This window comes from Nothobranchius furzeri, chromosome 6 (genome assembly GCF_043380555.1).
Source record: "Nothobranchius furzeri strain GRZ-AD chromosome 6, NfurGRZ-RIMD1, whole genome shotgun sequence".
Taxonomy (NCBI): domain Eukaryota; kingdom Metazoa; phylum Chordata; class Actinopteri; order Cyprinodontiformes; family Nothobranchiidae; genus Nothobranchius; species Nothobranchius furzeri.
The window spans coordinates 48,390,470-48,406,921 of record NC_091746.1 but is presented as its reverse complement, the minus strand read 5'-3'; the positions used below and the strand labels follow the sequence as shown (position 1 = coordinate 48,406,921).

Genomic DNA, 16,452 nt, shown 5'->3' with positions numbered 1-16,452 from the left:
ACTGGCCATTTCAGTACCCGGATCCTTCTCCTACACAGCCATGATGTTGTGATTGATGCAGAATGTGGTCTGGCATTATCTTGTTGAAAAATGTAGGGTTTTCCCTGAAAGAGATGATGTCTGGATGGGAGCATATGTTGTTCTAGAACCTGAATATACTGTATTTTTCTGCATTGATGGTGCCTTTCCAGACATGCAAGCTGCCCATGCCACATGCACTCATGCAACCCCATACCATCAGACATGCAGGCTTCTGAACTGAGCATTGATAACCCCTTGGGTTGTCTTTGTCCTCTTTGGTCTGGATGACATGGTGTCCCACATTTCCAAAAAGAACTTTGAATCGTGACTCATCTGACCACAGAACAGTCTTCCATTTTGCCACACTCCATTTTAAATGATCCCTTGCCTAGTGAAAACGCCTGAGCTTGTGGATCTTGCTTAGAAATGACTTCTTCTTTGCACTGTAGAGTTTCAGCTGGATTATGTTCACTGACAATGGTTTCTGAAAGTATTCCTGAGCCCATCCTGTGATTTCCTTTACAGTAGAATTCCTGTTCATGGTGCAGTGTCGTTTAAGGGCCCGGAGATCACGGGCATCCAGTACGGTTTTACGCCCTTGACCCTTACGCACAGAGATTGTTCCAGATTATCTGATTCTTCGGATTATGTTATGCACAGTTGATGATGATAACTTCAAAGTCTTTGCTATTTTTCGCTGGGTAAAACTTTTCTGATATTGCTCCACTATCTTTCTCTGCAACATTGTGGGAATTGGTGATCCTCTACCCATCTTGGCTTCTGAGAGACACTGCCACTCTGAGAAGTTATTTTTATACCTAATCATGTTGCCTATTGACCTAATTAGTGTTTATTAGTCTTCCAGCTCCTCATGCTCAAATTTACTTTTTCCAGCCTCTTATTGCTACTTGTCTCAACTTTTTTGTGATTTGTTGACACCATGAAATTTTGAATCAACATATTTTTCCCTTAAAATGATACATTTTCACAGTTTAAACTTTTGTTCCATGATTTATGTTCTATTATGAATAAAATATTAGAAGTTGGCACCTCCACATCATGGCATTCAGTTTTTATTCACGATTTGTATAGTGTCCCAACTTTTTTGGAATCCAGTTTGTTCTTTGGACCATTCTTCTGCAATAATAATAATAATAATAATAATAATAATAATAATAATAATAATAATAATAATATTAATTATACTAATATTAATAATAATGATGCTTAGGTTTTATATAGCGCTTTTAACCACTACTGAAAGACGCTTTACAAACAGAGAGGAGACAGTAAAATAAATTAACAGGTTTTAAAGGATTGATTAAACAGGTAAGTTTTCAGGAGTTTTTTTAATTAATGAGGTGAGTCAGCAGTACGAATATGTTGGGGGATAGAGTTCCATAAGGTGGGAGTAGACACAGAGAAAGCTGTGTCCCCAATGGTGCAATGTTTTGAAGTAATTGTGTGAGAGAGGAGATTGGAAGCATTAGATCTGAGACAACGAGAAGGCCGGTGGAGACGCAGAAGGTCAGATAGATAACAAGGGGTAAGATTATTAAGGGCCTTGTAGGTGATGAGTAAGATCTTGAACTGAATGTGTTGCTGAATGGGAAGCCAATGAAGGTTATTTTAGGACTGGGGTTATGTGATCTCTCTTGTTGGTGTGAGTGAGGAGCCATGCGTGCAGCTAAGTTTTGAGCATACTGAAGTTTTTTTTATGAGTGTGGATGGAAGACCATAGAGTAGACTATTGCAGTATTCTATTCAAGAGGAGATGAAGGCATGGATGTTTTTTTTTGTTGCAGTAGAGGACAGAATAGAGCGTAGATGGGCAATATTTTGAAGGTGAAAGAAGGCTGTTTTAGTGATATGACGGATGTGTGGTAGGAAAGAGAGTAAAGAGTCAAAAATGACTCCCAGTTTTCTGATCTAAGGGGATGGATAAACTGTGTAAACATCAATACTGAGCATGAAATCTTTGAAGGAGGTGAGAAGGGATTTGGGTCCAGTTATGATTAACTCAGATTTACTGTAGTTGAGCTAGAAAAAGTTTGTAGACATCTAGAATTTTATGGCATGGAGACAGTTTGTTATAGTGGAGAAAATAGTTGAGGTTATGTTTTTTGTAGATAGGTAGAGTTTACTGTCATCGGCATAGCAGTGAAATTGGAGTCCATGGTGGCAAATGAAATGCCCAAGGTGTAGTATTTAGATGATGAAGAGAAGAGGACCAAGAACGGAGCCCTGAGGGACACCATGGGTTACTGGGGCGATTTCAGATCTGCAGTTTTTTAAGGAGATACATTGGGATCTGTCAGAGAGGTAAAATGTGAACCAGGAGAGGGCTGAACCAGTAACACCAACATGAGATTGCAAACAATATAGAAGGATGGAATGATCTATCAAAGGCAGCACTAAGATCAAGGAGGAGGAGTATGAAGAGGGATCCAGAGTCTGATGCCACCAGGAGGTCATTCTTTACTTTGATCAGAGCCGTTTCTGTACTGTGGTGGGAGCGGAATCCAGACTGAAAAGTCTCAAAAAGCTGATTTGAATGAAGAAGTTCAGTTAGCTGAGATGCCACTGAACGTTCAGAATTTTGGCTATTAGAGGGAGGTTGGAGATGGGGCGAAATTTTTCAGGATTGTCTTGGTCCAGTCCAGGTTTTTAAGGTATTGGTTTGATGGCAGCCAGTTTGAAGGCCGAAGGGACGGTACCAGAGTTCACTGATGAGTTGATTATGTCCAGGATAAGTGGAGTGAGATATGGAAGACATGATGTTACCAGTGGGGATGGGATTAGGTGCAAGGGGCAGGTGGAGAGATTGATTTTTGAAAATTGTTTGTTGAGTTCCGAAACTGTCATCAGATAGAGGGTAGAGTTTATTTTGGATGAACAGAGGAATATTGGGTGGAAGGTCAGCGTCAAACAGAGTAGTTGTTCCTCTGCATGAAGGTCTTAGTAGATGTTGAGCAGTGTTTAAGGTCACTGTGTTGTTGAAAGATCCAGCCCCGGTGCAGCTTCAGCTTTTGTCACTGATTCGTGGACAGTGGTCTCCAGAATCTGCTGATAGTCAGTGGAATCAATGCATCCCTCAACTTTAAGAAGATTCGCGGACCCTGCACTGGCCACACACCCCACAGCATGATGGAACCACCACCATGGTAAATGGCATGCACTGTATTTGTATAGCGCCTTCTCAGGATTCTATAACCCCCTAAGGCACTTCACAACAAAATCAGTCATTCACTATTCACATGCTGGTGGGGATGAGCTAGTATGTAGCTACAGCTGCACTGGGGCGCACTGACAGAGGCGAGGTCTGCTGAACACTGACGCCACAGGTCCCTCCGACCACCACCAGCAGACAAGGTGGGTTAAGAATCTTGCCCAAGTACACAACAGCAGCATTCTCTGGTCGGAGCTGGGATCGAACCTGCTACCTTCCGATTACTGGACAACCCACAATGTAGTTAGCGTTTCTCTTGGAATGCTGTGTTATTTTTCCTCCATGCATAACGCTCCTTGTTGTGCCCAGATAACTCAATTTTTGTTTAATCAGTTCACAGCACTTTATTCCAAAATGAAGCTGGCTTGTCCAAATGTGCTTTAGCATACCTCTGTGCTGTGAGCAGAGAAAAGGCTTCCTCTGCATCTATGCCTGTGGTCTTCCATTTCCTCAATATGTTCCAAACTGTGAAAACACACAGCAGGAATCTCTGAGACAGCTTTCTGTCTCCTTCCCCTTCTTCTTTCTCCTTCTTTGTTGGTCATGTGAGAGTTGTTTTGAGACCCCCATGTTGCTACTCTTCAGAGAATATTCAAAGAGGAGAGAAACTTACAATTGGCCCTCTTAAATACGCTCTCATAATTGGATTCACCTGTGTGTGGAGGTCAAGGGTCACTGAGCTTCCCAAACCATTTTTGTTGCAATAATTAGTTCTAAAGTTTTTGGAATCAATAAAATGAGGACAGCACCCACATTTATGCACCTGCCTAATTAAGTTTAAACAATTATTGCACCCCTTCTGTAAATCATAAACTTCGCTTCACTTGTCAAACACTCAACTCACTGAGCGTGTCTCCTATATGATATATTTACCTGGAAATGTTTATAGTAACAACCAACAATTTATACAGGAAAACCATGAGTATTAACAAGGCTGCCCAGACTTTCACATCCTGCTGTATTTCAAATTAACAACAAAAAAGGGTAAAAAATTCTATATGTTTGGTGTCATCTTTTGCAGTCGCATGTATCTATGGGCCTGAGTTTTAAATAAAATGATGTGTCCTTTTAAAGTGCTTTATATTATCACCTCCAGAGCAGAACAGAAGAAGCCTCCGGAGAGATCAGGCGTCGAGGAGAATGGTGGCATTGTATGACTATGACCCCAGAGAGAGCTCTCCTAACGTCGATGTTGAGGTATCGCACTTCGGCCATTTCAAAATGTCCATATTGGTGAATAGGTTGTTATGTAAATTTATGAAATACAACAAACATTCAATGTAAAATGTGAGGTGAGTTAATTCTCATCCAAATAAACCCAAATAGAATCCAATAGACGATAACCGACGGCTTAATTACTTATTCACAAGGATACAGTCATGTATTTAATTATTGAGATATGCGATTGTTTGTTTTGCACTATACTACAGGGTACTACTGTAGATCTTTTTTTTATGTATATATTGTATATCATATTTCTATTTCACCTGTTCCTTTGTCTCTCCGACTGCTTTGAGCATGTACATGACACAAGAATTTCCCTCGGGATAAATAAAGTTGTTCTTATTCTTATTCTTAACTGATGGTCTGTGTTTCTGTCCCCTGATAGGCTGAGTTGACCTTTTGTGCTGGTGACATCATTGCAGTGTTTGGAGACATTGATGAAGATGGGTTTTACTATGTGAGTGATGCTTGACCGTCTTTTTAATCCATTATCAGTAATTTGACTCTTTTTTTTTGAGTCTGAAGTTGTTTCCAGCTCAAGCAACAAAGTTATAAAGGTTCATCTTCAGAGGATCTGTGTTTTCAGATTCTGTCATAAGTGTTTTTGTGGTGAGTGTAGCTAACTGGCTAATGGGATTATTTCAAGAAAAAACAAATTATGATGAAAACATTTTCCAGGAACTGACTGCATTGCTTTTGAACCCATACTTGAAGGCCTGCAAGTATTAAATTATTATTATTAATTTAACTAATATTTATTTAATGACAACCCTGCCAAAAAATAAAATTGAAATTGATACATTTGAAGTGAGGGAAAGAAATCAGCTCATAATAGCGAAAATATCTAAATCTATTTTTTTTTTTACATTTGTGCCTTATCTAAAACAAATACGCATCACATTCATCCATCCATTCCTTTTTTATACCCGCTAGCCAAACAGTGTCGCAGGCGGTTGGTGCCTATCTCCAGGAATTTCTGGCCAGCAGGCAGGGTACACCCTGGACAGATTTCCAGTAAATTCCAGAGAAACAACACAGAGGGCGAACAATCAAGCACACACACACACACACACACACACACACACACACACACACACACACACACACACACACACACACACACACACACCTAAGGACAAGAGAGACCAATCAACCTGAGTTATGTTTTTGGACAATGAGAGGAAACCGGAGTACCCGAATAAAACCCACGCATGCACTGGGAGAATATGCAAACTCCACGCAGAAAAACCCGAGACTGGGATTTGAACCTAGGACATTCTAGCTGCAAGGCAACAGTTCTAACCACTCCACCGCTGTGCAGCCCACATCATAGTCAGTCTAATACACTTTAATGTAATCAGTCCATTTTTACAGGGAAATGACTTCCTTGGAAACTATAAAACTTCGGGTCTTGTTCACAGATGAGGGAAAGATGGAGCAGGAGATACACAGGGGAATTGGTGCTGTGTCTGCAATGATGCAGGCGTTGCGCCAGTTTGTCGTGGTGAAGAGAGAGATGAGCCACAGGGCGAAACTCTCGATTTACCTGTTTATCTATGTTCCTACCCTCACCTATGGTCACAAGTTTTGGGTAGTGACCAAAAGAACAAGACTGCGGATACAAGCGGCCGAAATTAGCTTTCTCTACAGAGTGGCTGGGCTCTACCTTAGTGATAGGGTTAGGAGATTGGTCATGCGGGAGGGGCTCGGAGTAGACCTGCTGCTCCTTCACATTGAGAGGAGCCAGTTGAGGTGGCTGGGCATCTAGTTAGGATGCCTCTTGGTCCCCTCCCTGGTGAGGTTTTCCAGGCACATCCCACCAGGAGGAGACCTAAAGGAAGACCAAGGACACCCCAGAGGGTCTATGTCTCACGGCTGGCCAGGGAACACCTTGGAATTCCCCCAGAGGAGCTGGCCAAAGTGGCTGGGGAGAGGGAAGTCTGGGCCTCCCTGCTTAGGCTGCTGCCCCTCAACCCGACTCCGGATAAGTGCATGAGAATGGATGGAAACAAAGCAAGATCATGACGGAGACTAAACAAGATTTTATATATAAAAAAGACAATACACTGTTAAATCACACACACACACACACACACACACACACACACACACACACACACACACACACACACACACACACACACACACACACACACACACACACACATACACATACACACACACACACACACACACACACACACACACACACACACACACAAACAAAAATTATTTTGTTTCATGTAAAGATAAATAACCGTGAGAAAGTGGATCTTATTTTAAGGAAGATTAATGTTTGAACTTCACATCGTCACAGTTGCACCACCACAAAATGAATGCTCACCAAGCTGGAAGGACTTCGGATCTGATTACTCTACAATCAGACAAATTCTTCATCAATATAGGACCACTTTTACCCTCCCCCAAAAGCAGAAACAGACCAAAAATTAGGTCATAGATCCCTCTTAATGAATCGTTTTGTCTGCAGCTGCGTATACTGTAACAGGAGTTAACTCCAACGTGGACATTTTCTGGTGGATTATGGAACATATTTTAGAGTTTTTAGCCACATGTTTTAGCTATGTCGCTCAATTCACAAATGCACAAATATCACAAGTTATCCATTACTGTAAAGGTGACTAATCAGGCTTCCCAATGGTATATGATTTAGTGCCAAGAAGCTTTGCTATACTTCAGAATACATCCCAGGATCCTGTTTTTCTGCTCTAACACATTTCTCTCCACAGGGCGAGCTCAACGGCCACCGCGGTCTGGTCCCCTCTAACTTCCTGGAAGAAGTGCCTGATGACGTGGAAGTGTATCTGACCGACACCCCGTCCCACTACCCCCAGGAAGAGCCTGCCAACCGGCCCCCCTCCACCATCTCAGAGGGAAAACGGGTACATCATCATCGCCGCTCTCAGCGCTAGGCCCTGTGTTCATCCATCCTCCGTCCTCTCTCTTAATTTCCGTCTCTTGCTTCCACTTGCAGTCTGTGTGCTGTTCATTGTGTGTGTTTGTCCATGTGGTGACAGTGGTGACTCTGTACAGACTAACAACCTCCCCCCCCTTTACCCCCTCACCCTTTGGAAAGGGGAGAAAAATCCAATGTTGACACCTTTCTTAATCTCAGAGAAAGGAAGAAGCAAAGCCTGTGGACAGAGAGAGGATAGACTGTGGGACCTCTGCAGGTGCTTCATGCATGGTAAAAGAGGACTTGTAAATCTCATTCCTCCTTACACTAAATAATTTGGTACCTCTTTGCACTGAAACACACAATCAAATTGTGGTCATTGTGTATAATTCCATTAATAAAAAAGTGCTTTATCAACACCTGATAATTGCTACCCAATCTCACTCAAAGAAATTATTTACAAAGGAAATTTGAAGTGTAAAGTAAAGAGAAGCATGTCTTTTTTCAAACTTGATACATTTTATAACTTTCTTGGCTCTTGTGTATTTCCTTAAAGAGGCTTTGTTTCTCTCGCCCACACATCAGATCTATTTTTCAGCTCTGTTGACGGTGGATGTGCCATGTTTGCTCTGAGCTCAAGAGACAAAACTAACCGCAGCATTGACTACATCTATTCTGTATTGTTCCAATGAAACAATAAAAAGGCAAAAATTGGATATTAAAAGCATTCTGGTTTTCGCTCTGTGTTCATGTGTGGTAGTGGTGTTGTTTTTCTTTTTTCCTTTTCAGTTGTCATAGTGGTGTGGGTTTTCTCGACAGCGACAGTCTTCCACTTCAGATTTCATTTTTGTTTTTCCCCTCACCCGCTTGGCAAACCAAAACAAACAAGCAGAGGAAGATTGTTCATTTCACACCATAAGTGGCTTGTACAGTAAGTCAACAACTTGAGATATCAGACTCGTGGCTCTAATGCACGCAGCTGGCTGTGGGGAAGCCTCATTTGGCATTACGGGATGTTTTACGTCCATCTTGGCTTTTCTTTGGGTTTACTGTTGCTAAAATGCTCCATTTGTCATGACAATTTTAAGGAAATTGTTTTAATCAAGACAAGTGTCAGAAAAATCCGAGCTTATATATGAAAACCTCCTCCTACAAGCTGCTGCATTAAAGGAGACGGCTGAAATCTGCAGTTGTGTCCCTGAGTGTTGTACGGTACGTGACTCTGCTCTCCGTTTACCTTCTGGCCTACTGATGGTGGAGTTCCTCACCTCTGTGGTGAGCTGATGTTGTGTTCAGCGTTTGATGGCCTCATCCTTTGTGTTTCTTTTTCTTCTTGATGTACAATGTGTGAATTTGTTTGATAAAACATTTTCCTGCTTGCAGTTTAAAGAGATATTCTACCCAACATGGACATTTTGTCTGTTCCCAGAGTTAGATAAACAGAAACTAAAACCTTCTCAGTGGCCTAGTGGTAGAGTAATCACCCTGGGACTGGGAGATTCAAAACCCAGTTGGGTCATACCAAAGACGTTAATAAATTGGTACCCAATGCCTCCCATTTGACACTCGGCTTTAAGGGTTGGGACGGTAAAGGTGACTGAGTGAACTAAGGACTTTTTTTTACTCACAATGCTAGTTGGATCCACTTACTTTGTTTTATGCTAAAGTAAAGCTAAAGGAGTACAGCTGGATCAGGAGAATGACTGAACTGGTCAAACTTAGTTTTTTTCCCCACTTATCTAACTCTGGAAAATATGCCAACATAAAACATTTCTATTTTGGATGGAATGTCCCAAACCATTACAACATGGTCCTAATCAATGTAAAGTCTACATGATGTATTTCCTTACACCAGACGGTATAGGTTTTATGTCATGCTTTTGTACCCTGCATCCTGATGTTCTGTACCTCTTCAGCATCTCTGAAGTGGCTCCATGTATCAGAGTAAATGACACAAAACAAAGTTGAGTTTGTTTGAAGGAAGGAGGAGCTTTAGCTGTTTTCAAGCTGAGTTTTTTTTACAACAAATACCTGAAAACTCCTCAGCAGCTTGACATTAATAAAAAAAAAGTAGGGTGGATTCATTTTTTTCACAGAAATAATAAAAACAATCATTTCAAACATAAATTTTCTGTGCACTTTAGCAGAATCGTTCTACCACAATTAGCTAAACACAGCTTGAGAGATTGGTTTTAGCCTCGGGCTAATATTTCTGCTTCCTTTGTTAGTGCAGCTTCTTTGACATGCAGTGTACCTGCTTTACAATAGTTCCCATTGCTATATTTAATTATATGAGCTAATTATGACTTTAAGGTGTAATGTAATATACCCTTTAAATGTGAGATACTGAAGAAATGGATTTTAAACACAGTGCTTAAAATATTTCCCTAAAAACAAAAAAATTGGCCAAATCTGACTTTTAAACTGAAACAACAAGTAAAACATTTTACAAGCAAACATTACAAGATTCTAGGTTAATTGGAAATATGTCAACCAAATGTTTTATTATATAAACAAAGTAGAAAGTGTAGATTCTTGGAGAAACCCCTATGCAACGAATCCGTGTCATTTATAATCTTCTTTGGGCAGAAACATGAAGGGAGATCACTGCGTGAGCTCAGAGATTCCCCAGAAAACCATTTTGAGGAAACACAATTAAACTTGGCATCCACAAATATAACCATCATACAAAGACTTTCTAAATTATTAGCCCAATGAAACCAAAAGTGAAACTGTCCTTGGTTAAATCCTAAATTTGGCATTTAGAAGAAATGTTTTTCAGTAAAAAAAAAAAAAGGAAAAAGAAATGACAATCACATATATTTAATGATTAACTAAAACCATGAAGTTTATAATTTTTTTTGTTGCAGATTTCTATTGTGCCGTCCCTCTGATATAGGACATATATAATGATGCATTATTGTGCATGTTCGGAGAAGTGATTATTGCATCTCTGACGTTGCTTTGCACATATTTTCAATCTAATGTATGGCCATGGTTTTCTTTTCTGTCAGATATTTCATTTCATTTTGCAAGATAATGCATATCAAACATCAAATATGGGTTATGAATTCTTGAATAGCCTTTAATATATTTTGTTTTCATTCAAACTTAATACAAAGGCTCTTCATTGATTACAGAAGTCTAGTATACAGACAATGCATTCCCAGAGCAGCTTAGATAAAGAAAAGTGAAGAATTGCATCATTTGTAATCCGTCGTCTCCTGCCTCCACTCCTCCCCATCACTTATCTCCTCAGGTTACCACAGAAACCACTGACACGGCTAACAACATCATCACTCCCACCCGGGCCCCATCTCCAATTGTTCGCCCCCTGCTTCCAGGAACCATGAGACCCCTCAGCCCTCCAAGGGGTCCCCATATCCCGTTGGACCCCCGGGACCCCCACGATCTGGCTGACAAGAAAAAGAAAGGAATACTTTCCAAGGGAAAGAAACTACTGAAGAGACTTTCCCCTGTGAAATAAAATTCAAAACAGCATAAATGTACAAAACCTGTGGGGCTTTGTAAATAGCATCCATACAATCAACTCTGGTCCAACAGCACCTGACAGAGTGGACATCCGTCTCCTGGACTGTGTGAGCCTGATAGGTGATGCGACAGTAATGGATACAAATCATGTGAATTTTGTGCAGTGCAGTGCCAAAATTAAGAGTCACTTTCAGACACAAATACATTTTACTGTGATTTATTTTAAATTAAAAGGCAGTTTTAATAAAACAAAATAAAACTAGGATTTTCATGACATGTTATTTTTCTTTATTTTTAGGTAAAAAATGTAATCACAAAGGTCTGAAGCTGGGTAGCTTTGAAAAAGTGTTTTCAAAACACTTTTCTTAGTAAAGAATGTGAATTTTTAAGGAGGCGCCACGGGAAAATGTCACCTAGATAACACTGTTATGAAGCATTCTGTGAAGCAATGCCAGCTGCTAACTAGAACCTTTTCTCAGTGCAACGTCATAGAGAGATAGTAGAATAACCTGGAGACATTATTGCACACGTACCCTCTGGTACTCATAAGAGAAAAGTGTTTCTGTGGTGAAAGAAAACACATTAAGAAAAAGTTAGAGCAGATTGGCATCAGGGCATTAAGCACCGGGCTAGCTCAGCTGTCTCAGTGGCCTTTATGAAAACAATGAGAATGACACTCCTGGTTCGATTACAAGAATGACTTACAACAGGTTTTTGTTTCATAACTGGTCGCCTGTGCTTTGACATTTTTAGGAAATAAATTAGAGCAGTAATGTCGGTTGTCTTTGCTGTGAAACAGTCATGAAACGCCTAGTTCAAGCTTAATTTTTGTGTCCATCTCCTGATTGCACAAATGTTTTTTTTTGTCTGATGACAGGCTGCAGACATACAATGTGTGCCTGTGTGTGTGTGATGCATTTATGTTTTGCACTTTCATATCTGTTGTACTCTGTTTTTCTTCATTTCTGAAAGAAAGGTAATCTAATTATTGGTCTTGTGATATATGGTGATGTGCTGCTACTTCCATTGACTGCACTGTGTAGTTTGGTTGTCTCACGCAGATATACAGCTAGTGGGACACACTAAAGCCACATACTGAAAACAACTAATCAAAATATTGAAGCATGAATTGTTCTCTGATTTTGTCAGAAAAATAATGTCTGTAGAGAAATATTAACTCATTTATCTTGAGTTTGGTATTGCTAATATTTACGTTCGACTTGCACTTAAAGTACACAAGGACTATACTACACACTTTTTTACAGGTTAAACAGCTTATATGTGATTATCAAGAAGAGACCTGTCACAAAGCAAATTTCCATCTTCATTCCTATCATGGTTAAAGATTTAAGGCATTAAATGAGTAGAGCAGCTTGATCAGAACAGGATCAGCCTGGGGCCGCTGGTTCAGATGGACCAAGCTGTTGATGAGTTGCGGTTGGTTTCATAGAAAAAGTTTTAATCTGATTGATCAAAAATTTGCTTGAGATATTCCCTGCTCAATAAGTGAAATCAAATCTCACGACTGACATTTAGTTTATCCTATTTGTGAAATAACCAAAATAACAAAATAAGTAAATGATTACTTGAGTCTGACAACAAGGTGAAGATGAAGAGGCTAAACTTAGAAGTACGGTTGCCTTGTCTAAAGCTTACTTGAAGGTATTGGTGTTTTTAGCCCACTTTAACCACTCTGAGTTACACATTCATGCTGAATGTGAAAATCATCTTCAACCCTTATTTCCTGCATTTGAAAGAAAACAGACAGTGAAAGTCTCGAGTCAAAAATGACCTACACAATCAGCTCAGCGTGGCCCGAATAGGCTCAGCACACTTACATTGGCATTGTCCATGTGGAGCCGGCCGCGTTTTTCAACCCTGCTTCCCTACAGTTTTTTTTTGCTGAAGCAACCTAGCACACCTCTCTAAGAGCTGATTGGCTGGCTGAAATGAGGTCACTCATGCCTCTGAAGCTTTATATACGATATTACTGACTAACAAGCACTTTTCCTGACACGTTGTCTGCTTTGTAGCCACTGTAATGTTTCTTCATTCTGCAAAACAGCTTCCTGGAGATTCTATAACTCCTCTGGGCCTTAAGCCTTGCTTGGTGATGCCTTCTGGCATGCTATGAACACAATTTCTTCCTCAAAAAAAAAAATGCCACGGTCCAAGTACCAAGTAGTACCCTGACGTCCTGTGTTTTTAATAGTCTTATCCCAGTCGTATGTGACAACACAGACTTCTCAGCCCCACTTTCTAAGCGGGGCCCACCCATGTTCTCACCCACAACCACGTTCCTGAGAGAGCTGTGTAACACAACCAGTCCGTGCGAGGGCGGGCTGTGCCCACCCAGGTCAGGCTAAAAAAATAAAAATAAAAATACAGACATCTCAACGTCACACTGTAGATTCATGGACTCAACTTGACTTGCGACCACGGCAGGCAGTGCTGATTTTGTGGCAAGGAAAGAGCAGAGTGTGTTTCGGCTAGTAAAAGATAACCGTTAGCATGAGCAACTCCACAACATGGCAGAACTGCTTCAGGCTTGTGTCGTTTGTAGAAATAAAACATCAACTTTTGCAGAGCAAACGATAGCAATGGAAGAGTTGCTTTGTTGGTCAGTCATAGGCAAGATGTTCACAAATCATGAATAATAATGAAATGACTCCAAATCCTGCCATTTTCTGCACCCATTTAGCTCTGTCCAGTCTTTTATATGGCACATCATGCTAACAAGCTTTGATAAAGTAATAATAGTGAACTATGCCAGTGAACTACACTATTAAGATCATAGAAATCCATACTCATAATTGATTTCAATTTGCTCACCACAAACTATGCTTGTAAGGTCACGGATATGCAAATCCGTGCAATTCAAAGAAACCCTAGACCCCTTCTAATCCGTTAGGGCATTGGAATGACTATCTAATAACGGCTTATACTGTACATTTAGAAGTGAAGTAAAGTTTGCAAACAGCTTAAGGATTAATATTCTTTTAGTTATTCAAATCATAGCTTAATACCTGTGTTGTTTATAGAGTATAACAACATTTGCAGTGATTCTTTAAATTTGTCAAAACATTTTCATAGTAAAGAAGAAAGTTGAATTTTATTTTCAAATTAAGAAAAACTCCTTATTTTAAAGGATGAAAAACTTACTAGGAAGTCAAATCTCATTTATAATAAATCCTAACAGACATGGAGAAAATCAATGAAAACACACACACAACTCATTCCTACCTCAGTTTGATAGGATTATTGGGAAATGCTATAAATGTTTACTCTGATTGGTAAAATAAATTTTCCAAATGCTGTACAAATATTTGTGTGTCATGCAGCAGCATAGAAGTGCTCAAAAACTAAAATACTACCTTAATAAACAATGTGACTCATAGCTTTATTTATCCGAACACTTTTTGTTGAGTTTCTTTTACATGTTCGTCACCTGCTCTTTAGTTTAATTAGTTCATTCTGCCCTTGGCAGATGTAAGTCTATTGCATAGAACAAGGTTCACCTTCATTATCATTGTTCATAAGTTGATGACAAAGGAAGGCTAACGGTGAATGTCAGAAGAATTTGGACAGGTTTAAATTTCAGTAAATTTCTGTTCCAGAACTGTTTGTGAGAAGTTTCCAATCTGTGTCCGTTCTGTCTCCACTTTGAAACCACAAGGTGTTCATAAAACCAAAATATTCGCCTGTGAATGGGTGTGGTGTCTGAAAACACTGTAGCTCTTTTGTACTTTGATCCATTTGTAGATAATTTCTAAACTGTTTCTACTTGATTTTACGACAGCCTTTTTTAATTGCACTGAAATGTTCTCTCTCTCTCTCTCTCTCTCTCTCTCTCTCTCTCTCTCTCTCTCTCTCTCTCTCTCTCTCTCTCTCTCTCTCATAAAAGACTGCAAGCATTCTTCATAGTGTCCTTTGAAATCACATGTATCGGTCCACCATATGTGCTTGCTTTGTGAATTAAGATTTTAAAAGAACAGAAAAAAAGATATAGATGGTATTTATGATAACTAACTATGTGTGGGTGTATGTGTGAAAAACAACAACTTTTATAACCAAATTAAATTTGATATTTTTCAGAAAACATGTGTGTCATTTTCATTTTGACATGATGTACAAGAAGCTAAACACCCAGTATAGTTTTCTCCTGGCTCCAGACATTGCACTGGTAATGCTTGTTTCTCAGCATGCTCATCAATCAAGGAGTGCCTCAAGGCTGTTCTCTTGGACCACTAACTTGTAATACTTCTGCTGATATAAGACATGTTCTAACAAGTTCAATAAATGACAAACAAATTTCCAAGATCTCTCAATCGCCCATTAAACTCCCCCAAAACACTACAATTCTACTTGAATGCAAAAGGCTGTGAGATTTTGGCTGTAGCCCAAAAGGCAAAAGTTGGAGATCTCCTTCTAGGGAAAGAAAGGTACAACATCTGTACAATTTGCAACCTTTGAGTCAGACATAAAATCCAGTTTATATCTAAACTCATCTCATCCTCTTTGACTCTGTAGCAGGTTTCCTTAACCATGTACTCAAAGCCTCCCAAATGAACCACTGCAATAACTCATATTATTTAAAAGCCAAGGACAGACTTCAACATCTTCAAAGAGCCACTGTTAGTGTTCTCACTTGGATCAGGCATGGACATTACATTATTCAAAACCATATTTGACATCTCTGGATTAAAATTAAGTTTTATTTGCACCCTGTTGTCCTTGGAATTTCAGATTGTCCGATACCAGCCTGTTTTCCATTCCTGACATCAGAATGAAAACTTGTTATGAGAGATCTTTCAAAAATTGCAGTCCTGGCACTCTAGGATGGACTTCTTGTAAAAATGATCACTTTATTGCCAGATCTATCTAGCCTGGCAAACCACCATATTTAACCTTCTCAGTGGCCTAGTGGTATGAGTGTCTGCCCAGGCACTGGGAGTTAGCTCCCATGCGCAGCCACGACTGCAGCTCCCCGCTCCCCACGGGGATGGGTCAAATGCGGAAATGCTATCTGACCAGTGTGAGATAATGTGTAGTGATGATAACATCATGTGCATATATGGCCTGGCCATGATCCATAGACAGAGTCTGATCATGGAGTGGAATCCGCGGTCGTCTTTCAACAGGGAAGTCCACCATACATGGTTGAAGAAGATGCAAATACATCCTATTTCTATAAAAGGTTTTAAGTCCCTATAGCTGCTCTTGACTCAAAAAAAAAAGAAACTCTAAGTTTAAAAAGTCCAGAATTGATGCCAAAACCATTTCACATGTCACTATGGAGCGTGGCCAGCATGCAGAGCTAAATCATTTTGCTTCAGCTACTATCCGTCTATATTTCTAGGCTAAGTCCATTTTCTAAACCTGATTGATCCTGCTTAGAGTCAAGGGAAGCTGGTTTTCATCTGCAGGGGCCATTTTGTGAGAGGTGGGACATTCTCTTGAATGGTTGCCAGATGAACACATGGTAGCATTGAACGATCATTCATGAACACTCTCTCACACCAAGGGCCAATTTAGGATCACCATTTAACATACTTGGCATTGAACTGTGGGA

At 40.0% G+C, this 16,452-nt stretch overlaps 1 protein-coding gene across 1 annotated transcript in view; it reads left to right on the top strand.

Annotated features, from left to right (window-relative positions):
- rimbp2a (RIMS binding protein 2a) overlaps positions 1-14,783 on the top strand; it is a 45,088-nt gene extending 30,305 nt beyond the window's left edge. The window contains exons 17-20 of the mRNA XM_070551974.1: positions 4,347-4,447; positions 4,860-4,931; positions 7,222-7,374; positions 10,648-14,783. Of these exons, the coding sequence (XP_070408075.1) occupies positions 4,347-4,447; positions 4,860-4,931; positions 7,222-7,374; positions 10,648-10,875 (554 nt within the window). The 3' untranslated portion in view covers positions 10,876-14,783. The remainder of the gene's footprint in view (positions 1-4,346; positions 4,448-4,859; positions 4,932-7,221; positions 7,375-10,647) is intronic.
- Positions 14,784-16,452: the final 1,669 nt, after the last annotated feature.